This window comes from Haemorhous mexicanus, chromosome 7 (genome assembly GCF_027477595.1).
Source record: "Haemorhous mexicanus isolate bHaeMex1 chromosome 7, bHaeMex1.pri, whole genome shotgun sequence".
Classification (NCBI taxonomy): Eukaryota; Metazoa; Chordata; class Aves; order Passeriformes; family Fringillidae; genus Haemorhous; species Haemorhous mexicanus.
Genome location: NC_082347.1, coordinates 27,092,657 through 27,117,471, shown reverse-complemented (window position 1 = coordinate 27,117,471; position 24,815 = coordinate 27,092,657). Strand labels below are relative to the sequence as shown.

Sequence of the window (24,815 nt, the reverse complement as noted above, 5' to 3'; positions counted from 1 at the left end):
TCCATCAAATCAATATAAAAATGTTGATGAGTGGAAGTAGTTTTAAGGCTCTGAGCTCTTCCTTGACTTGAGTACTTACATACATCCCATAGATGGTATTTTGGAGATCATAGTTCAAGCCAGCTAGTTCTGCTGCATATGCATACTCGTTGAGGGAGTCTTTGAGTAGTTCAAGGTACAAATAGGCCATGTTACAATGCAAGGGATCCACGTAAGCAAATGGGCTGGAAGAAAATGTTGAAAGTAAAATATGCAGTTTAAAATTATTTCTCTGTTTCTTTTGGCCTTTTAAGTTTGATCTGAAGGAAACAATATTTTCTGTGTTTTTATGCTGATGGATCCCATTCTGAAGGACTCCTATTTCGAAGCCAAATATGAACACATCTGAAAAGTGTTACTTAGCTTGCATATGGTTTGATGACTAAATACACTCAAGATCCCAGAGATATTCTATTTATGCTCATAAATCAAGACATGTTTTATTTACTTGGCTGCACAGTCAGAATTCACCAGGAGTAAAAGAAACAAAACATACCAACATAATTTAACAGACCAAAATGAAAGTCCATGTACCGAACATTAATTAATTAATACTCATATGCTATCAGTTTATATTACAAAAATTAGGAGATGAACAATTTTTGGTATGACAATACGCAATACATGCCAAAGTCAGCTCAGGAACTGAGTCTGTGTATGCATTTTCTTACTGTAATGTTTTGTGTTATTTTTTTTAATGGCAACAACTCTCCAAAACCTACAGTTGCATTAGGAGCACATGATCATATATAACATTCTTGTGAATTTCTGAAATAGAGAAATGCAACTCAAAGACTCAAGTCATGCTTCAACTATGCTAATTGTTAAATACCTGTCTGTTTTAAAGATTTGAGAAGATAAGTTATTTGTACTACATGTATTGGTAAAATCTCTGAAGTGCATGTAAATTCATTATCAATGTCACAGATATGATCGCCAGTATCTGAAGCACTTGCTGTCAGGATATGGCTTACAATTCAAACTTGACTTTTTCTTGGTAGTCAGATATTCAGGCTATTACATATGTTTACATCTATACAGCAGGGTATTTCACTGTGTGTATCAACACTAATGTAGTAAAACAAGACCACAACACAAACTGATAACTAAAACACATGGCAAAGATATTTTTAAGAAGGTTCCTCGTAGCTTTTAACTTTGCCTTCCTTTTAGATTAAGAACAGGAAGAGAAGCACAGGAAGATATTTTAACAAACTAAATTAATTATTTCAAATATATATATTTGAGAAGCAGAGCCTGCTATAGTCTGAAATCTTAGTCCAGATTAAACAAACAGGTCAGTAAAAAAGACAAAAGAATTGGTCTTTGCATTTTTCCCTACAATGAGAATTTCCCAAAAATGAGCAATTTTAATATGCCAAATGATATAAATCCAATTACTATTGAATTTTTTAATTAAGAACAAATTTAAAGTGAGATGTAGGTCAATCCTATAAACCTTCCTCCAGACTCATTAAATTCTTTCCCATTCTGACTCTAGAACACAGACTTAAACAGTTTGAGTGATTACTATGTCTGTATCAGTTCTAAATTCTGTATTCTCGCTGAGCTGGCAAAGGCCAACTGGGAATTTTGAACAAAATCACAACAACTAGATCATTAATCCTCGAGTGAAAAATAACAGAAAACAATTATTACAGCACTGTTCTGGGAGTTGCTTCCTATTATTTACAGTTTTGTAAACAAATGCTTATTTGTCGTTTATCTTTTTTTCACTAGACTCGAAGAAGTAGAATAACTCAATCAATAATGACTGAGTTGTTGGAAAAAACCCCACAAAGTCTAGTCCTTTCCCCTTTCAAATAGCTTTAAGTGACACAGCTGGAATCAACACTGAAGTACTGAGTTTCAAAGCATCACCAAATTACGTGGTTGTTTTACTTCCTTTTAAAAAAGGATACTTTTTGAGTTCTTAAGGTGCAATTTTGCATACAAATGCAAAAGCTTATCATCCTCTTTTAGGCTGGGCAGTAAGTCAGATGTTTTTACTGTGATGTTTCTTTAACACAAGGACGCCTGTAAAGATTTTCAGTTTTGGAACAAGGTGATTTCAAGAGGTTCATACACATACTGTTCCTGCGCAATCTGTATATTTAAGGGAGAAACCAACCTCATCAAATTCCTCTTAATTTATCTACAGAGCAATTGCTACTACAACATCTGGACCAGGATTCCTTTTATGCTTCATGTTGATCAAGTCTGCAGGCAGAAGAAATCCCCCTAGGTTTTTTTATCATACTGAAGCAGTCTGCAGTGTGAACAAACTCTCGTAATCCACTACAAGGCAGCACAGCCTTCATATTCTGATCTAGAACTGAGGCTTAGACTTTTTATGAAAACCTATGTCATAAAGGCGGCTTTATTCACCAGTTCACTTGGTCCCATGAGATATGAGTGATTCCATCAAGTCTCATTAATAAACACTCTACATTTCACCATTTCCTTCAGTGACCATCACCATGACCAAATAGAGACAGATTCTCCAAGAACCTTTTCTAAGTATCCAAACTAGACAAACCTGCTTACAACATCTTTCAGAGTTGATGTACCCAGTATTGTCAAAATCTCCTCGCTCCTGCTCATGTACAATTACCATCTCATTTTTAAGGAAAAGGAAAGAACCCTTGCTCCCAACCCTAAGGAAAAAAGCCAGCTCTCACCTGGAACTGCTTCTAGGAGGAAAGAATCAAATCATTCCATTACAATGGTCAGCAAAGCTCAAGTACTTTTGGCTTTTTATAAGGGCACACTGAGATGAAAGCACACATCTAACTGGGAAATACCATCTCCACAGGTCTAGATAAGATATCCCTCCCTACTTGGTGCAGGAGGGCTGAAATAGACCTTTAAAGGTCACTTCCAACACAAACAATTCTAAGATATTGTGTATATTGCATACACTTATACCTTTGTGTGCTCTACATAAACCCAATTATTATCTTTTATTCATTCACAGACTGTTAGATATTACAGGTCACTATAGTACACCTGAACTGATTTAAAAAAACACCACAACTGTAAACTCAGTGTCCATCAGTAAAATCCTATTTTGGATTTAGGCCAAACATAGCACAAGGGAAAGCCACCAAGAATGAAAAAGAAGGCAAAGCATTGCAATTGCTGTTCTCTGAATGAGATATGGGGAGTTCCCATTTTGATCCTCCATTTCCTGACACACTGAAGTTCTAACACACATTGAAACAGTTCTAACATCCGGCCTGTGGTTTCAAAAAGCAAAAAAGAGAAAATGCCCAAGCAACCTATTTTCCCCAACTAGTATCAAAACCAGTACCAAGACATGACACACACTGAAAAAAACCTCTGTAAAATATCCCGCAAGAAAAATTTCAAGTGCTCTCTCAAAACAAGAATTCAACAGTGCATCTGTGGGAGCCCCCACAATGGCCCTTCCATCAATATCACCAAATAATTTAATTAGGCAAAAGGAGAATCCCTGAATTTTTTCTGTCTTTCAGTAGTTCAACACAGAATCAGCTACACTCTAAAAATAGCGGTATTTTTTTTAATTCAAAAGTTAGAAATTTATTACTTGAAAGGAACATTAAGAAGTTCCATCATTGTCATGCTCACTCAAAAAAGATTATCTTCCTATGATGAAAGTCATGCAAGACCAGAATTAACACTACATCATTTCATCATACATCTTGAGGTCAGAATCAAACACTCATTGATAATATAGACAATGCTCTTCAAAAAAAAAAGTACAATTAGTTATGGGTGTCAGCTAAGAAAAATCCCAAAATTTTAAGCACTTTTTAAACTGATTTGCAGTATGCAAATGAAAATAGAATTTGAGCCTAAAACTATTATCAGAGTAGAATTTCATAAAGAAAATACATGTTACAATAGCTGTGATTTAGTAATTAATTTAAAAATACATAATTCTTTTTAAAGAGGGATATTACAGTATGTAGTGGGTTCTATTGGCAGGTGTATTTCAGGTATAGCAAATATAATATAAAATAATATTTAGTTTAAAATGATTTTTAGGTAAACTTTTCCTTTCAATATAGAAGGAGCACATCAAATTTCTTGCTACTTAATTACTGCATTTCTTAGATATGCCTTCCTGCATCTAAGCTTTATTATACATTCAAAGTAAGGACAAGGATTCTTAAGTGCAAGAAAGTTTGCCACACAAATGCAGATTCCCAATAAATAAGAAACTTTTGAAGACAACTTTATGTGATATACTTAGCGTTGCATACCTGAAAAATTCAAAGTTGAGACAAGCTTTTGGCAAAAAAAATTTGTCATCTTGCTTGAACCACAGTTTGCTCATAGCAGTGTCCTGTGACAAGAAAAGAGGTTTTGTTAAGTCATCTGACTTTTAACTGCAATATATGCCACAGCTTTAAAAGTCTCTTCACCACTTCAAATCGCTACCCCCTTAATTTCATATTGTTTGAATTGCTATATTCAATATATATAATGAATATAGATTTATTCAGTATATTGAATATATATTCAATATATTTTGAGATCACTAAATGACACTTCTCTCATTTTTCCATGCAATCACAGGCGTTTTCTGTACACAGTTACAAAACAAAAGTCTTCCCTACACCCTTGACTTACTCAACAGTGGTCAAAAAAAATGTAAGAGTGGCAGTCATCCTTCTGCTGAATAAACAGCTCTATTGCTATTTTTATCAATTGTTGACACACTTTCAAAAGGGCAGAGAGAGTTCAAGCTGTATCTAGATTCACTTTCCTAGGAACACAAATTTTACAGTCCAAAGTTCAGCAAGAATGTCTTCACAGCAAAATATTCAAGTTTTGTACTTTTTTGTTTTCTATACTTAGGAATATGAGATCACCTGTATTTTATAAAACAGAGGAATTCAACTCTAACTTCCCAGGTTAGGCAGTAAACAGGACAAATACAGACAGTTTACCTTGACAAGGGCGGGGTACTGTGTTGCATCTTTTTCCAATGGCAAAATCTCAAAGTTTGTAGGAATAAACTCATTCTTCATTGGAAGCTTGAATTTCCCATTCAGGTCAGCATTTTGCCATTTCTAGATCAATAGGAGAAACAAGGAAGCTATGCCAATTTTTGCTTAATTAAAGCATATATGGGCTTATTTATTTTACGCTAAAACAAAAGATTTAAAAATTTATTCCAGTACCTTCTGTGTAAATATTATTAAGATAATAGGGAAAGAGAGAAATAGCTGGGAAAAAAAAAGTTGGAGTAGGCTATCAGCAGGATGAATTGCTCTCAGAAGGAGTATGACAGACAAATAATTTTGAAAAGTTTATAGCAGAGAGGAGGGTGGGTTTATATCTTGTATTTTTTGCTACCATGAGCCATAAATGAAGATATTAAACTAAACACTTAACCAAGAATTCTAATTAAGAACATAGGTAAGGTCAAGCTCAAGGAAGTGCTCCTATGCAATGTCTGTTCAGAGCACACTCAGAAGGTTCAATTCAGCCCTAAGGTAAATTTTACAGCCATCTCTTCTTAGAAAATCAGAACAATAACAAGTTTCAACAAGGATTTGCCCACCTCCTTTTTTTGAGTTTTGATTTTTACAACCTCATTTAACTGGCAAAACACACCTGATTTCTATGTTTCAAAAATCAACTTCAGAAACAGTTACACAGAACATTCCCTGCACTTAACATGGTTTATAACCATTAAAATATATCCCTCCTATGTAATAAATATTTGAAATCTAAAGACTAATGTAACATTCTTACTTCCTTTAACATTAAACAGACTCGTATGATTTTCATGCTACAAAAAGCAGTGGATTTAATTTCCCCTTCAACTATATGGAAAATTGGACAAAGAATTTACTACTGACTTTCACTTGCAGATATTAGAACGTTACAAATTTTAACATGCCTTAATAACTTCATCAGAAATTGCTTCTTGCTTGTACTGTGTTCCATACCACTCTTCCGTTCGATCAGTTTTTCCTTCAAAAGACTTGGAAACTATTGCAACTCTGAAAACAAAGAGACACTTTGGCATGAATGGGTCTGAGAAAAGACTGAGACATTATTTCAAGCACTGCTTCTGCTCCATCACCAAAACATCTTTATTTCTGCAAACAGTCCATAGACAATTACAGGGCAGGAGAGCAAGTATAAGTATCCTGAACTACATGCTAAAGTTAACCATGAAATCAGGTTACCACAGTCATTTAATGCCACTGTTTTTCTGAAGTGTTACAACCTGGGGTTACACAACAGTAGTGTGGCATGCAATTTTTAAGACTCTTGTTGTTCCAGAAAACAAAGCAGCTCTTGCAGTCTTCTAGAAAATTGATGTAGTGATTACATTTTCTATACCACCTGTATGAACATCCAAATGTGTGAAAATACTGATTATAGAAATTTTATTCCATTCCTAGTGTCATAGAATTGTAGATAACCTCACACTGAAAAGGACTTTTAAGTATCATCTCATGTTCAACTCCCTGCTTCTTGCAAGACTACCTAAAACTAAACCATGTGCCTAAGAGCTCCAATCATCAAGGTGCTGCCTGAACTGAAGAACGCACCTAAAAAAGAAGAAATCCAGAATAAAGAAAATTACAAACTTAGTATTTTGTTAGTAGCCTGCATGATAGGTATGAAGAAAATCCCTTTAATTCTATTGAACAATGAACAACACAAAAGACTATTCAATGGAAGTGGCTAGCTTCAGGAGTAAATAGATGTTTCTAAGAAACTTGAAATGGTCAAAAAAGGTAGCACAACTACCTGCTCTCCTGGACATGCTGAATACCTGCCTGCCTTTGGGAAGCAGCACACTGATTCCTTGCTTTGCTCTTCTTTTTTTTCTTTTTTTTTTTTTGCTTTTGCTCTCCCTATCGAACTGTCCGTATCTCAAACCATGAGTTTTCCAGCTTTTACCCTTGAGATTCTCTCCCTGATCCCACTGGTACATGGGTGAGCATGTGGCTGTGTGGGGCTTGGCTGCTGGCTGGGGTTAAACCACAACACAGGTACAAAGTTGCTAAGAGACTACAAAAACTATAAAGCCTCAGAATTTCAGAGCAACCTACCTACAAGATCTTTTTGCAAAGTAAATAATAATAATAATAATAAGTTAGAGTCCAAAGTGAAAAAATTATCCAAATAAAATTCCAATAATCATATGGCTAGAGCAGCAAGACAAAGATGTTTAATGCTAGAATATACTGTTAAAATATGTCTATTATTCAACATTTCTTCCTCCTACCCTTCTCCAACATACTGACGCTCAAGAAGTAGTGACAATCCAAGTACCCAAGCATTTCCTACAGGAGCATACTAAAATTCAAGAGCTAAAAAGAATTGTCTACTCACTGTATAGAAAACAAAATTGTGGAAACCAACACTGTAATTCTTCAAGCAGTTCTGCTTCAACAGAACAGTGATTTATCCCAAATCACTACTGGAATGATTATGACATTTTGAGCTCTCAAAAACATACCCACAACAACAGAAACAAATCAAAAGGCATTTTGTCTGCCCAAGAATTGCAACTTAAGACCAACAGGAAAGAAGACGAGGACACAAAAAGAAGAGAAGAGAAGCACAGCAGGTAGAAATGCTATGCCATGCAGGCATTTCAATATATTGTAATCCATCTCTAAAGTCACCAACATTACTTTTGCTTTTCATTTCATGTGCTCTGTACAGCACAATGAACATCCATATGTTTTAGGACAGTGTGGAAATGCACTGGGAAATCAAGACAGGCAATCAGGCAATCTTCAATAGGACCTGTTTAAGTATATTTAGGCTTGAGCCATTCATGGATATGGAACACAACAAACTATAAATGCTATTTACTTCTCTATGTACATTCCCATACATGCAAACTGCTGTAGTACCCAATTTCAGAAACAACCCCAGTTTCTATAATGTGATGCATATTTCCTAAATACTATCCTGTTTTTCACCCTCCTGAAATCTAAATTGAAGCTACGGGTGAGAAATCCTCAGGACAGTGTTACTTGGGAAGAGGATGTGTGCTTTAAAATGAATGTACTTCCACAAAAGATTATCAACTATTATACTCCAGATTTATGTAATGAAACTCAAGGTTCTAAAGGTGGAAAAGTAGTAGACTTAGAATACTTAGTATTTTGACACATTTGTTACTAATGTCACAAGCAAATCTATTCTTATAAAGGACTGATTTTTTCTGAACCTCATTTAAACTTTGTCTTCCAAATTGTGATACTATCAAACAGTGGAAGACATTATTTTTCTCTCAAATACATAACACAACATGACTGAGACAAAAATAACAAAAGCGTCCATAACAACTTATTTGTCCATAAGTTCCCTCACAACCATCAGTAAAACTGATGTGAGACAACACATGCTACTCAAAGGCCCTCGCATATCAATCCCCTCAGAAACCAGAGTAAGGGGAAACTACACACAGAGCTGCTGCTGGCTGGGGTACAGCACTCTGATCAGTGCAGAAGCACAAGTTATTTCTTAGTGTTCAGTAAAACTAGGTTGCTACCAAGGATTTGCGGAGGGAAATAAGTGAACAAATTGTCATTTTCAAAATGGATGCTCGGATCCAATGCAATTAAAAACAAACAGATACATTTCTAGCATGTTTACCTGCAGGGTGAGCATCACCAAGTGCACTGAGATAACTCTGCTGAGAGTCTGTGAAATTCCAGTAGTAAGAAATTTCTCTATCAACACTTTTGGCTTTCATTTCATTTTTCTTCCCTCTAGGACAGTACTAGTGCTGCACTTCTGCTATCAATAGAGGAAAAAAAACCCACTTACTATCCAGGGGAAAATGTTCTTTAGCTGCTTAATCTGGTGAGTCACTAGCCTCTTAAATTTTAATAACAGCATTTATTCTGCAGATGTTGAGGGGAAAATTGCCTTGGAAATGATAGGAAAACTATATTTTTCAGCTATGATTGCTACACAGGCCAAGTCTATTCCCTTATCTTCACAGATGGTTGGTAAAACCCAATACAGTTTGAACAAGTAAAAATAATACTTACATTTTAAAGTTTCTCTCTTAGGGAAATTAAGGCACTAAATGCAACAAGTAGTGTGGAAGTGGGAGGAGAATATGAACACTTTCTATTATGGGTCAGTCAAATGGAAGCACACGCATGCTTATATGCATACCATCTGTGAGTATGATTTTTTTTTTCATACTTTTTAAACTCAAAGTTTGTTAAGAAAATAATAGTTGAAGAACTATAGTTTTGGAAAAGATACTGAATGCAGTTACTACAATATAGCTATGCCAAGAGGTCCTTAATAGAGGTGAATGGAAAAGAAATGATAAATAAAACCACAATACAAAGAAAAAATTCAAATCAGTGCCAAGTAAAGCACATCAAGACAGAACGTATGCAAGACATAAAAAGAAAAAAAAACCAATAAAAATGGGAAAACAATGCCAAACAACAGGCAAAGTTAGGATGTGGCACATAATAATTCTTTCATAAAAAGGGAGAACAGAAAGGTAAACATGAGTTATACACATCAGTAAATGGTAGATAACCAAACAATATAGATATTGAAAGCAGATGTGCACAAGTTTTCTTACAAGCATATAAAATTGCTCAAAAAAGACAAAAGAAGGGAGCAGGCTGCCGAATTGGTAATTTATTATATTCACATAGCTACAGATGTAATTTTTTAAAAAGTGTATCACAAAGGGACCCTTTTATTAACATCTGTAATCTCAACTCATTCTTTTAAGAGAGCCCACTAAAAACAAAATCCACAGTGGCTTTTTTGAATCTTCATAAGGTACCATGAAATCACTTTTAGTAATACTTAAGTAAATTTCCCCTTCCCAAGATAATGTTATCTTGCCAGCAATTTAAAATAAAAGATATTATAAAATTATAGCCCCTGTTATATTTCACTATACTTTGAAGGATCTTAGTTAAGTAAAAGATTTTTAAAAATTGCAGTTCATTTCATTCTACTTCTAATTTCACAGGATAAGTGCTTAAAATATATCTAAAAGGAATATAGTAGCACATACAAGTTAGTATTTTCTTTCAGTCAAATGAAAGTAGGAAAGTTTGATAAGACAATATATAATTTATTTAACAGTTAACTGAAAAAGCCATAAAACCAGCTTTATTCCAGTTCTGAAAGTCCTTTTTTTCTCCTGATGTTTAGCACCCTTTTTATACAAAAGTTTAAAATTACACATTTTTTCACCTATTAAATGACATCTATTTCTTAAATCAGGAAAGAATGTCAAAAGGCTGGAAGCCAGCAACAGGAGTAACACAGAAAAATGGTGAGTGGTCTGTAGCATGCAACAGCATCTGACAAACTGAAGAATCTATGAATGTATGTACCTGTACTAATTTCTTCCAGCAATTTTTCAGTGTTTAAGTAAGAAGATGCTTTGGAAGTTCTCTGGGCAGTAACAAAGACCCAATTTTACATTATGAATCAGATAATATTAACTATTTTCTTGCAATGTTAAGAGCTACACTTCAAAGCTATGTGAAGCTATAATAAACATCAGCTCTCATTAACACCTGCAGCTTCTTTACTAAATCAGCATCAGCTCAGGTTTACCTATGGCTTGCAAGCAATTCTAAAACTAGTTATAAATTCACATTCATATGGAATTTGGTTAAGCTTCCCACAGAGAACAAGTAATTACATGTTTTCTATGTTAACTACTAAAAACAGTGCTTATATGTTAGAGGTATCAAATTTTCAAGAACTTGGATGGTAGAGTGACATGAAAATACATTCAAAATAGAGAAGTATTAAATACTTTGGAAAAGAGAACTGGAGATTTTAATTAAAGTATTGTTTGTTCAAAAGATGATCTTTTGACATAGTCAAGCTTCATCTGAAGTATCCCACACACATTACACACAGATGCACACCCACACACAAAGATAAAGGCCCTTCTTTAAAGGGCATTAATTACTATGGCAACTACTGTTGCTGATATAGGCAACTCCATTTATTCTATCATTACCTGCATATCCCCAGAAACACCAGAACCCCATCACATTTGCAAATATAGTTCATAATTCAAGTTTATTTGACTGTATTCAATAATTATTTTAAATACATCAACCTTTGAAAGTAAATTAACATACATCTAAGGCCTTCTCATACAAAGAAACACAGTGAATGTTTTTCAATCACATTTACTTTGGAGCTGCAAGAGACACCTAAGATTTTGTGTTTCCATTAGTTCATCTGCTTTCTTAAGATTTTTATGTTAAAATACAGTTTAACTCACCGAACATTTTCTGGTCTCAATTTATCCAGTACCATCTCTATTAAATCAGGCCTGAATTCTTCAAGCAAATACTCAGCAGCCAATACTTCTTCTATAGGATAATACTAAAAAACAAAGCCAAGGAATATGTGGTGAATTAAACAAAAGTAAGCATGAAAAAACCATGGTTCAGTAGAGGAAACAAAAGCAAACACTCCTGGTCACTAAAGCTGTATTATCTTGCTAATTTCAAATTAGGGATGTGTAGGATGTTTTAAAATCTCCCTCAAAACTAAACAAAAGGGAGTAGCATTCTAACTATGTAATCATATTTCTCAAGTATTAGGCAATTTTACATAATTTATAGTTACCATTCTTCTCTCTTAGAATATTTAATGTCTCACTATAAAAGTCACCCACCTTTAAATGGTATTTTGAATAAAGTAAAAATAACATGGTAAATGCTGACCCCTGCAGGATATTTCTGAAGATAGAAGAAGACCAAGTACTCACAAGAGTGCATTTAGGGAAAACAAAACATAAATAAGCAAAATAAAACAAAGAAACAAAAACCCTAGGCATTTTTAGGACTCTCAAGCAGTTCAATTCTTATTTACAATAATTTAAAGCAAATTATATTTCAGTACCTTAAAGTATAATAAAAATTTAAACACTTAATTCTAACATTTTTTATTTAGGGTCAAACTGAAAATCTCTTAAGGTACATGGCAACTTAAGAAGAAAAAAAACAACTAAAACTCATCTGAAAAGGATTAATGTGGTTGACAGGAAAACTTTCTTGATAAACACCTGTTTACCAAGGGAAAATTACCATGTGACATAAGTACTGAGTACTTGCACTTTGCCATACCAATGTACTTTTCTCAACCAGAATTATTACAAAATGGCTTTCTGAATTATATACATTATACAAAAAATTACAGTGGAATAACTTCCAGAACAGAGAGTAAGTCACAAAAAGGATTCTGGAAAAGAGAAAGGGTGGTGGGGGGGTGGAGATCAAGGACAATGAACCAAACCTGTGTTATTAAAAATTCAAGTGTGAATGCTAAAGATTCAGAATTTGATGGTCATTTAACTACTAAAGCAGAACGAAAATTACCATTCACACTGCAAAGCAAAAGAAAGGCAGTTTAAAAAAAAAGTCCTGATTCAATACCCTGCTCTTTGGAACACTGCTGGCAACTTCCTGGCCTGATTTTTGGAAACAGCAATTGTCATCAGAAATAATCCAACAAATACTGAAAGACTGTTTCAGAAGCCAAAAGTCCATTTGTTAGAGATTTTAGGCATTGGACAGAACAAAAGCAAGAGACAGCATGCCACACAGGAGCTCTTTAAATGTCCATTTATATGTTTTCAGCCAAGTCTAACACTTTTCAGCATACAGATAGAAAATCTGAAAATTAAACATCATTATTTTAGACTTTACAGATTAAAGGTCTACAATCAAAACCAGTAATTCCTGAAAAGAAACCAAGAATTTCTCTGAACAGATGGAGACATTAGGTATAAAATGACAAATGGCCGCAATGTATAAAAGTTGTGTAATTTCACTAGAACAAAAAAAACTCAGCAACCCCTCTAAATCTGCAATTAGCACAAAATGAGGGAATTTTGCAAGAAGCATGAAAGACCAAGTAAATGCTACATGATTCTTTCAGTACCAATATGCAATCATATCCATGAAGTCAAGCATTTGTAATTTGCAATCTTAATACAAACATTTCTGCTTACTGCAGTATTTCAACACTGAACTAAGGAACACAGTGTTTATGATAAAATATTCTTTGTCTAATATTTCCCTAGAGAACACTTAGCTACCAAATGCAATGGCAAGGTACATATGTCTTTCTTTAGAAACACTGAAACAGATCAAATAGCACCTCCAGTTACTGTATAATCAGTTCTACCAAGTACAGAAGTATAAAATGGTAGAGTGAGCAGAATGTGACTTACTGACTGCCAAAACTAAGGCCTATGCAGCATACAAGAAGTGTAAAGGACCTCACAGATGCCTGTATTTATTAAGTGGTAAATTATTATTAGAAAAAACAACAACCAAACAAAAACTACCCCCTCCACTTACATGCAACATTCCTCCAAGCTTTGATGTGTAACCTCGTGGTCGTTCCTTATCTTTAAATCTGAATGCCACAGCATTTAGATCCTAGAAAACAATGCATGAATGATTAAAGATCATAAATTAAAGCCTATTTTAAGAATAATTACTGGCTACATAATTCCTTTTATAATGAAAGAAAAGGAAGTACTTTTGCTGTATCCATGTTATAGCAGACAAGCACCTAAAATAAATTTTCAGGATTATTTAAATTGCATCAAACTCACAAGCAATTTGTGATAGTCTCGTAATGTGAAGCATTACACAAGTCTTGTAAGTCCTTTCATACTGAGATCTACCCCATCTCTCATATATTTAAATTTCCTGATAATCTGAAAACACACCAACTCTGATCCCACGGTACACAGTGTTCCAGTGCAATGTTTGTCATGTATTAATGAACTGAAGCCTCTCTCTCTCTCTCTCTCTCCCTTTTCTCTTCCTTTTGTTCAGTCAGCCAAGAGTAAGTCTGGAGACAGAAAAAGTGTGTTTCCTTTTGCTGTCTCAGCCAGAGAAATAGAACACATCATTCTTAGGATACAATGGCAAGGGTGAATTAAAAAAAAGCTAAGACTTAAAAGCCAGTAAAAAGGACAGTCCATCCTTCCATGAAAGCATGCAGAGAGAATAATTAACTCAACAATTCAGCTGAAAGTAAACTCAAAAGATTCTTTTCATACTATTTTGCCAGCTCTCTGACTCACCTCACAGTCTCAGGAGCTCTGGGACTGCAAGAAAAGGAGCAAGGGAAAGTCACAGGAATGAGACAGAAGGATGGAACTACCTTTTCCAAATCTTGTATTTTCTTACTCTGCCAGTGAAACAAATCCACTGGGACTTTTAGCAGAGAATAACAAGACCTGAGACTACTTTCACAGGTATATAGCGCCCAAGTGTATGAAAATAACCTGGATGCAGAATTTCTATTTTCAGAGAGGCTCAATAGTTTGGATCAAACAAAGCTGAGATGGGAAAAGGAATCTTTACCCAAGCATAGGTACTGAACCAATGAGACCATATATATATATATATATATATATATATATATATATATGTATAAAACTGGGTTTGTTTTCACTGACACAGAGAAGAGCAGTGCTATCTAATAGGATGCTACATTTCTACATCTCTGTTCAGTGCACAAAGAACTATCCAGTCTTGTAAGAAGCATGAACACTTCAAAAAAGACTGACATGTACTGCTGAAGTACCTCATGAAAAGCCTTTAGTTGACTTTTCAAAAAGATGAGGGGAACAAACAGCAGATTCAATGTCCTATTGCCTTTACCATCTCAACTATACAATTTCACACACGAAAGAAGGGAGGGGTAGAATAGCAGCCATTTAAATTTCCAGTTCAATGTTACTCCCCACAGTAAATGTTTCCCCCCCTTCTTCAGTGAAGACTAAGCAAAGTTATGTAAAATCCTTGGGGACAGAGCAAGACCCTTCTTCCTCCACCTCCATTATGCCATCCTAATCCCATCACTATAAGGGCATTCCACACCTATGTTAAGACAATGTATTCTGAGTGTACTTGACATTTGTGACATGTTGCATCTTATAAATTAACAAACTTAATTACAATGCGATTATTAAACGCTAGTTACATAAGTTAAATAATCTAATAATAAATAAAGTTTGTAAAAAGACAATCATCACATATGGTACATATGGTATAGCCCCAATTACTTACCTTGCACTCTTGGAAAACCCATTCTTGAGGTCCTTCTGTACGAAGTTTTTGAATATATTGAAACATGTGCAAAATAATATCTTCAACATGCACTGAAAAGAAAAATACTTAATAATTCACTCAGTTCTGCACAGAGAAGAAATTTAATGAACACAAATATGGTTTTATTTTAATTACTCTTTGATACATCAAGATCTTTAAGTACATCTGTAATCCCACCAAAAAAGTTAAACTTGCTTTTTCCAGACATGAATTTAAGTTAAGTGTTTATGTCCCCAGCTAATTCCAAGAAGTGCACTGAACATGTCTTATTATGTGAAAATATTGATTTACAATGTAACTTAACTCGGGTCTAAATAGTATGAATAGGTAGCACACAAAGGTATTAACAGCTCTTCTTCTTTAAAGAACTTTATTTAAAGTATTTAATCAACTAATTAAATATAATCTTAAATAAGTTGATTTCTTATGTTAGGTGAAGTGTGTTAGCATACTTAGAGGAACTAAACACAGAATAATAACAAATTTATTTTAATTAACTGGCTTTCAAGCTATAATAACAATTAGTCTCTTCAGATACAAACACAAAATCATCATATCAGCAATAACATGGTATACAGACAAAGAGCTTCACTTACAAAGTCCTTCTTCTGTCAAGTCCACATTAATGATGAAAAACATGAAACCTCTAGCACCTTCCTTCTGGCCTCCAACAAGAGTATTTACCCACCCTATGTCATTAAAAAGAAACTTTATTACATAAACAAATCTATAATAAACATAATATACATAAACAAATCTATTTATGCAACTTTTTGCGTGCTTCAGCAACATTAAAACCCATTTTGATTCATTTACATGTTTTCCTTTACTTCATGAATGCCTACAGCAACAGTGCAAGTTAAACAAAACCCAAGTCAGCTCCATCTGATTTTGTACTCAGAGTGATATGACAAACTCAGGATCATTTGATTACTGGATTCTGTTTGGAAAAAAAAATATATAAAGTAAAATAGCAAAAGATACACCATTATAATGTTCCAGACATTAAGGGACCTGACAGTAACCTCAAAGTTAGTGACAGAATAGAGACAAGATCATTATGCTGAAGTTCAAATAACTCTCAAACAAGGCACATAAAGGGGAGTCAAAGAAATAATAGCCTCAGCAGCCTAAGTGACTGTTACCTATTTATTCCTCCCTGCTGCAGAAACAAAAATGAAGCACAAAATGACTTATAGATAAAGGCTTTAACATATAAAAGTCTATTTTAAGTGAGACATAGGTAAAGTTTAAAAAAACTGTGTGATCAAATATTTTTTTCAATTCTCCACCCTTGAAGGACTTACCTTTGGCTTTAAGCTCTGACAGAAGACTCCCCGGGCCTTCATGCCCAATGAGATGGCCAAGGTAATGGCCAGGGTTTGATTTATAGTATTTCTGAAGGTCTGGTATAGGAAATGTGACATAAAGATTTCTAATGTCCTTAATGGGTACCACTTTATACAGTTGCTGAGGAGAGAAACAAGCAAGGAGACCCATAAGCAAAGGGAAACTCATTGAGTGTATTCATCTCAGGAGCATGTATCAAGTTCCCTTCACATATACACACACATTACAAACATATCTCCCAAATCTCAAAAGTATCTAAAACTTAGGGCAACACTTCAGCCATTCATGATAAAAACAAAAAAAATTAATTATCTCACAGTTGCTTACAAATGCAACCAAACGTGCAACCTTTTACTATAAACTATACAAAAGTATACTCAGCATGGAAAAGTAAGTGGGAAATCAATAAAGAAATATGGAATTTAACAGGGACACTGATAAAAGAGTAGTGAAGTGCACAGTGTATTACTGAAACATAAAAAACTACATTTAAAATATACACTCTGGATGGAAGATGCATCCCTATACGTACCCGGAGATGCTCTTCTTGGAAAGGATGCTCAGGAAACTCTGGTATAGGGACATTTTTATTCTCTACTTCTGAAAATAACTTTACCACTAAGCAAGTCAGCTCATCCAAGGATTCTAGAGAAAGAGACATTAGGAAAAACACAGTCATTATATAAGGATTCCAACAAAGTTTTTTTTAAAACATTCTTTGGGAAAGTAATGAATTATACAGGAAAGTAGTTTTAATGGTGTTATGATTTTTAATTTCAGGAAGAAAACAAATAATCATATTTAAATTTTGAACTGTAACATCCTAGAAGCACCATTCTTATTAAACAAAGGGTTCAATCATGAATAAAATAAATCCTGTAACTGAAAATATATCTTTACATTTTACAGATTAAACTAAGCTAGAACTGAAAGATACATCAGATATTGAACACCTACAAAAATAAACATTTCACAAAAGTTTAAGGGACATAGAATTACACCTGCAAATTTTCTAGAGTGAAAGTAGAGGGTTCACTATATACTAAAATGTTGTGAACTGCAACATTTTAGTATATAGTGCATATTATTCTATTAAAATAGAATATTATGCACATTATTCTATTAAAAACCACCAATTTTTATGCATAGCAGCAAAATAAACATTCATTTAATCTTCTTTCTTTAGTACAGATTTACAATTGCCAATGTGATTCTTACTGTGAAAGTTTCCATGTAAATTCCTCAGTGAACTTGCTCTTGATTAGCTGAAAAGCTCACTTTCTTCCACTAGTACTCACCATCTAAGCATTACTGTGAAACACCATACAAATACTAGCCTGCCAGCACATTTTCAAAAAGCAAACAGTTTTCAACACACTATTATTAAGCTTTTGGCAAACTTATGTAAAATGTCATCTCAGTTGTGGAAGGTTCTAAGCAGTTAGAACCTCCATTTTTTTTTTTCAAGTATATACATAAAGCCTTACTCAATCAAGAGAACAAACTCACCTCTTCCTAAGACACAAATAGCCATTAAATTTGATGAATAATAAGTAGAATGGAACTTCAGTAGCTCTTGCCTTACATCTATTCCTTCTTGGGTTGGTCTAGTTTCCAGAGTGAATTTATTCCCTGTAACATGAAAATAATTATCAATGTGATGTTTAACAATATTTAATGTTATGAACCTACAGATCAAAAAGAAATATATAAATTAATCAGTCTGCTTTCCTTTGGATGGATATTAATTTTAAAAATAATCAATATGCATAATAAGAAAACTGGCTCAATACTGTCTTATGTTTTAAATATCTTGTCTATATTCCTCACCATATGCAGACAAATTAAATGAAGTTCTAGACACCCAACTCTTTACTCCCACAGCATCAATACACAAGATCAAATAAAATAACAAAGTTTCAGTTGGTAACTGTGCTGTTAGAGTACTGGAGGACATTAGGAAGCAACAGTCAGAAGACACCTTGCAGCTGTAGGAAAATGGACGCTAGGCAGTGCAGAAATGCCTGGAAAATTACTTGACACTGAGGGTAATGATAGAGAAGAATCACCATCACAAGCATTAATTCAGGGAGACCAGTGAGGGATATCTGAAGAAAAATGCACACTCTTAAAAAGAAAACAGGAAGGTTCATTTGTTTCTATGGACAGAGAAGGAATAATAGAAGGTCTGCTAACCAAACAGGGGGCACAGCAATGAGGAGTAACTGAAGCACCAAATGGAATAATTCCCATATTCTGCTAGATTAACAACATCTCAGCTGATCAAAGGGAAACAATAAGGCTGCCAAATGCATCACAGTTGTCATCTCTTTGGGTAATAAAAACCATCAAAGCTGAGCTCTACTTCTGTCAAGTCATACCTACTGGAAAGCTATGTGCTACAGTTTAATTTCAGAATCAGAACCTGATCTAAGGAGAAAGGAATATGACTATCACTGTTGAATTTGAGCACATTTTGGGTATTCTCCCCAAGAAAACATTTCACTTTTGTGAGCTAGACAACCTTCTTAAACGGTACAAAATTATTTCTGCAATTTCCACTTATGTCTTCTGTGTGCTATATAGAAATTAAATAATGCCTTCAGTAGCAGAGGTTACAGAAGGTACTTTGAACACCTGCCTACTAATGCACAGCTCCCAAGGCTTTTTTTCAAAATTTACCTGTTTGGAAAATGGAGTAACAGTTTTATACAGAGCCCCTCTTTACTGGTCAACAAAGCAATAGCTGCTCTTGTGGCAGGTGGCTACCAGACCCATAAATATGCTCTCCATCAACAGATGTAAAGGTGTATCTTGTCTTTTTAGAGACAGCAGAAGAAACCACTGCCTTAAAGCCCATTATCTGCTCTCCTATCCTCCTACCATACCCAATATTTGAATCAATTATTCATAAAGCAAACTGACCCATCCAAAAAACGCATTTTTTTGCACACATTATACCAAATGATCAAACAGTGCAGTCCTATTACTTCTAAGGTTTCAAAAATAAATTCATGTAGAAAATAATTGCTGTCAACAAAACCACCCAACATTTAAACTTCTACCAAAGCATCAAACATTTGTACCTTTGTCCAGAACCATGGTATCTTAACTTTAATGCTTTTTGAACTGAGGTTTAGCAGTGTTTATTTTAAATTGTTACTAAGCATTCAGAGAATAATTAAGTCTGAACAAAAAACCAAACCAAACCAAAAAAAAAAAAAAACAAACCACCAAAATAACAGCAACCACCAAAAAAAAAAAAAAAAAAACCAAAAAAACAGCAGTAGGATTGGGATTTGGGATTTGTCCAAGATCATTTTGTCTGTCAGTCTCCTACTGTAGGGTTCTATGGTTCTAATTTTTGTTTCTATATTCGTACTCAGTAATTTTCACAGTATTTTGCTGATTTAACCTAGTCACTGTCATCTAGTCTAAATGCAATATTGAAAAAACAAAAAGCATGTAGCTAACAATTTAAACATAATTTGTTCACATTGTTATACACAAAGACTTAACAGTACCAAATGATGACCAAATCCAGTAACTGGAAAACAGCACTCACTGCAGTAATTATGAGAATCACAAAGGTTTCTTCATTACCGTAGTCAAAGAACTTGGATGACTTTTTCCTATGCTACTGTCTAGCTCTGTTTGGTCTACAATGTGAAAAATGTGATAAAGCACCATAATAGACATGTATGGAGAGGAAAATAAGAGAACTGTTACAGTCTGTCTTTAGCAATTTTATATAAACAATAATGCTATGTATGTTACACAGAATGCCACTGGATAATTATATTCTGACAAACCTGTTCCAAATTTACTGAAGGGATGGTTGGGGTTTCCAGTAGCCTTCTCCAATTGAAATAACCTCCAGGCATCATTCATCAGATTCTTCTCATGCTCAGAATCAACAGCATTCACTTCCCTGTCTTTGCAACTTTCATCAAACAGGGGGCACAGGAAAAACTGGGCAAATCTAAAGAGAAAAAATTTAGTTCAAGCTAAGAGTACCGTATATAAATTGTAACAGAAAAGTATAAAACTTGGTTCCTCCTGAAAACAGCTGAATACATTATTTTTTAATGCAGAACTTACAAATTCTTTAACAGTTTTGACACTGATTTGATATCCTTATTTCTCAATTTCTTTGTTTATAAATGCAGACAACAACATGTTCATCATATAAGGTAGTGCAAGAATCAAGGGCCTTACATCACAATTCCCACTGTGAAAATTTCTCCTATTCTGAGTTTTAGTGGCAAGAGGCTCTTAATTTCACCAATCAAATAAGTCTTGCCAGACATTCAGGGAGAAGCCAAAGAGAAAACTCACTCTACCTCACTGGCTGCACATCTTTCAATTTCTGTCCCCTCCCACAAAACACTGAGATCTCAGCAAGTTCCCTCTACTAAGAGCATCCTTAAATATTTCTAGACTTCACCCTAGTTTTGCTGTCAATAAGGATCCCATGGGAAGCACAGAATTTGATTGCAAAATCCCAGTGTTTGCACAATGTGTAAATTCATGATCATGATCATATTCTGTGTCTCGCATTTCCAAAAATATTCAGTGTAAACACAACATTTAGACTTCAGAAATTCTGTTTCGATGAAGAACTCTCCTAGATGAAAAAAATTTCAGTAAGACTTTCAAACTGAAAAATACCTGGTTATCAATTTTAACAAAAGATGGTTTTTACCTTTTTTTAATATAATAATGATAGAACTATCAGAAAACTTTTACAGTAATAAATTCAAGTAGAACATCATAACAAAAATTTAAATACTAAAAAATGTTGTTTACCTGTCCAATGCACCTTCTAGATGTTCATGTGACACATCAAAGTAATAGTTGGTATGTTCACCACTTGTGAAAGCATTTGAACTCCCAGCATGCTCACTGAGAAACTGACTGTACTCATTCTCTTTTGGATATTTCTTGGTTCCCAGGAACAACATATGCTCACAAAAATGACTAAGCCCAGCAATGTTGGGGGGATCAGACAAGGATCCTGCAAGAGGAAAAACTTCATGAAGCCATTCATAAAAAGTAATACTAAAACATTAAGTCTTTTAAAGTACTCTATATTATAATATGTTGCTTCAGGCAATTATATAAATTCTGTGGCTGTAAGAAGACACTTGTGCAACTACAGTCAACTAAAATTAATCCTCAAAAAATATTTTAAAATTTAGAATTATTAACTGAACCAATTAGTGTCTCAAATTGCCTCTCCAGATCAGCTTGCATTTCCTTATACAGATGATTTTCAATTGAAGTCCGTGACTCATAATCTGTAAAGACCTGGCAAATCACACTGTTCTGAAATCTATACCTTGACTTCAATAAATGCATTGTGTTAAGAGGCAGCAATTGCCAACCATAATTAAAGAGGTAATAATCCTGTGGTTTATAGGATGATGATAACCTGTAATTGCCTGAACACAAGCAGCTATGGATGACCAGCTAGTAGGTGTGAAGGCAAACAGATTAAAAGACAACAGTGATTTGGAAGAATGGAAAAAGAAAGGCAGAAGTTGGAGAATGGCAGTCCCATCCCTGAGTGTGCAGCAATGTGCAGTAGGACAGTGGAGATGAAGGCAGCAGATCCATCTCCTTCAGCACACGTGCAGGAACTGGATGCTGCAGTTTGCTATCACTGTCACAGGACCTAAACAAAAACCACATTCAGGATGCTTTGAACTAGATAATGATCTGGGACATCCATCCCTGCAACTAAAAAGGCCAGAAGTTTTGCAAGTCCATCTATTACTTCTGCCCTAACACAAAGAGCACCAAGAGCCCCCAACTACAGACATGGCAATTAGTTTATGCACACATTGCATCTTACCTTCCAATCAACTGAAAAACTACAGAAGCTTGAGATATACCTCAGATATAAGAAAAGGCTTCCATTATTCCAAAGAGTCAAAGCAATTGCCTCCCCCTTCTATTTCTCCTATTTCTGTTTGCACACATAGGCACCACTGAAGTTAGGGAGTGCCTCTCCAACTTCTCTAGAACTACAGCATTTTCTCACCTCTACACATCAACAACTTAGCATGGAAAAAAAAGTCTGAGATGACAGATGGAGCTGTCTGAAATAATAGCACTTGCACCCACCCCTTTTCTGCTTACAAAAGATCTTTCATAACATGAAACTTAATGGTTAAAAGCAGTCTTTCAACTGACTGAGCTACACTTGAGTAAACACAGAGTACAGTAAAAGCATTTAGCTCCAATAATTTTGAACTTGATGTGTCAAAGAATTAAATAAACTATAAATTACAATAAAAGGCTATGCTGCCAACTGCGTACCACTCCTGTCAGTTTATCTGCATCAAGATACTAGAACCTGAAGCATTTTTATTAATGACATAATTAACACAATATGAATTGAATACCTATGTGGACATCAAGTGCTGCTGAGGACTTATCTGTGGTAGGGTCACTAATGAGAAGAGCTTTAATGCCATTTGCCAATTCCAGTCCACGATATTCTCGTTTATCCTCGGGTGATTTGATAATTTCGTTTGTTATTCTCTTAATAGCTGGATTGTTCATTTTGTTGTTTGACTCCTTCTGAAACCTTAAAGAAAAAAGAAGAAATTTCTTATTATTTTCACTTAAGCCTTGCTAATTTTTTAATATTATGTTAGACAATACAGGGCAATACCAACAGCTGGAAGTTCTATTACATGCAAAATTCACTGAACTTGCCTAAAATTCAGATCCTGAAAGATATTGCTGCTAAAACAAAAAAGAAACCTTGAAGACCAAGAAACACGATAAAGATGTAGATCACATAATTGAGTGCTTCAAGTATCACATTAACTGTAATTGAAACAACCCAAACTTAATAAATGTCAATCCCTTATTCGATTATGATAAAAATTAAATCAAATGAAGCATATACTGCTATCTCAAGTATACTTTCAAACTTCAATAAAGTATTTCATGTATCTGAATTGTTGATTATATAATGAGTGTTGTAACTCTGATGGTCAAATAAACAAAATTTTACTAACAGACCACTGGATTTGTACACTCAAGCAAGAAACAGTAACATTGTTTACAATAGTGCCACAAAAGTACAAAGACTATAGAACTGCCATGACAAACAGGAATAGACTGTCTCACTTATTTAAACTCCTACCATTAGTTTAACAGATGCTACAAGATACCCTTCTTTAAAGGCATAATTCTGAAATGCTAAGAAACTAAGTGTGACTGATCCAGAATCTGAATGACTCCAAGCAAAAGCTATAAACAGTATCAAATAACTTTTTAAAATGCGCAGTTCAATGCATTTTAGAAGGAAACATATAAACTAGTAAAACATCATTCTCTCACTATGAAATACTTTAAAAAAAAAAAATTTAAGCACTAAACAGTAGCTGAAATGCTAAATTTTAATATTGTGTGCACTCTCATTTAAACTGGTCATTTATCCACTAGTTTAACCCCTAACCGCCCCCCCCCCAGGCTAATCCTGCATGGAATGTCTATGGGCCTTCTTCCACTGAAAAAATGCATATACCATTGAAATACAAAGATTATTCTAAGTACCATATCTCTGTTTCTCTGCATCAACACCACTGATAGAAGTCATTAAAAGATGCCTCCATGTTCAGAGTTTTAAGAAATACTCTACTAAACTTGAGCTACTGTGTAAATTTTTTTAAGTGAGTGTGGATACTTTTCATATATTGAAATCAGTAACTAAACTTTTCTTAATTGTTTTTCACTTGCACACAGGCTGGATTGACAAATCTAAGTATGCAGGAGAACAAAGACATCCCTTAAGCTCCTGATTCCATGTCTGATGAGTACCTATACCTTGGTTTTCAGCTAGAATATTCTATCTCAATAAGATACTAGTTGCCTGTCAGAAGACACATATGTACTGTAAACTATTCGAGTTGTGGAGTTTTTTAAAATGTTATACAATTTCCTTAACATCTGATATCTGCTTGTTATTTCTATATCACATCACTAAGTCACAGAACTTTACTGTTTGTTCAGATGACTCATCTTTCCAATGTGAATCATCAAATTACGCAGCTATGAAACCTTATGAGATTTCAACTGGTGTCTCATGAAGCTGTACACCTCCACTTCATTTTATTATTATTCCCCACTTCTGCCTCCTTCATAGGCTACTTCCAGATTGGTAGTGAAATTCCAGTACAGGAAAAAGCTACAATTTTCAAAAGGACGACATCAGTAATTAAGCCTTCAAACCAAGGACTGAAATTTGTATCTCCACCTTCACAGTTATTTCAGTGGGCA

General features: G+C 34.5%; 1 protein-coding gene across 5 annotated transcripts in view; it reads right to left on the bottom strand.

The window, feature by feature from the left end:
• IDE (insulin degrading enzyme) overlaps positions 1 to 24,815 on the bottom strand; it is a 52,793-nt gene that overhangs the window by 21,190 nt on the left and 6,788 nt on the right. For 4 of the 5 annotated variants that reach the window (XM_059851654.1, XM_059851652.1, XM_059851650.1 and 1 more), the window contains 14 exons: positions 22,928 to 23,112; positions 21,327 to 21,534; positions 20,330 to 20,499; positions 18,027 to 18,149; positions 17,050 to 17,162; positions 16,475 to 16,637; positions 15,764 to 15,856; positions 15,126 to 15,217; positions 13,398 to 13,478; positions 11,309 to 11,412; positions 5,939 to 6,041; positions 4,980 to 5,102; positions 4,290 to 4,372; positions 80 to 224 (listed from right to left, as the gene is read on the bottom strand). In XM_059851654.1, coding sequence (XP_059707637.1) covers positions 80 to 224; positions 4,290 to 4,372; positions 4,980 to 5,102; positions 5,939 to 6,041; positions 11,309 to 11,412; positions 13,398 to 13,478; positions 15,126 to 15,217; positions 15,764 to 15,856; positions 16,475 to 16,637; positions 17,050 to 17,162; positions 18,027 to 18,149; positions 20,330 to 20,499; positions 21,327 to 21,534; positions 22,928 to 23,087 — 1,761 coding nt within the window. In that variant the 5' untranslated portion in view covers positions 23,088 to 23,112. The remainder of the gene's footprint in view (positions 1 to 79; positions 225 to 4,289; positions 4,373 to 4,979; positions 5,103 to 5,938; positions 6,042 to 11,308; positions 11,413 to 13,397; positions 13,479 to 15,125; positions 15,218 to 15,763; positions 15,857 to 16,474; positions 16,638 to 17,049; positions 17,163 to 18,026; positions 18,150 to 20,329; positions 20,500 to 21,326; positions 21,535 to 22,927; positions 23,113 to 24,815) is intronic. The other variant, XM_059851651.1, reaches the window with a different exon arrangement.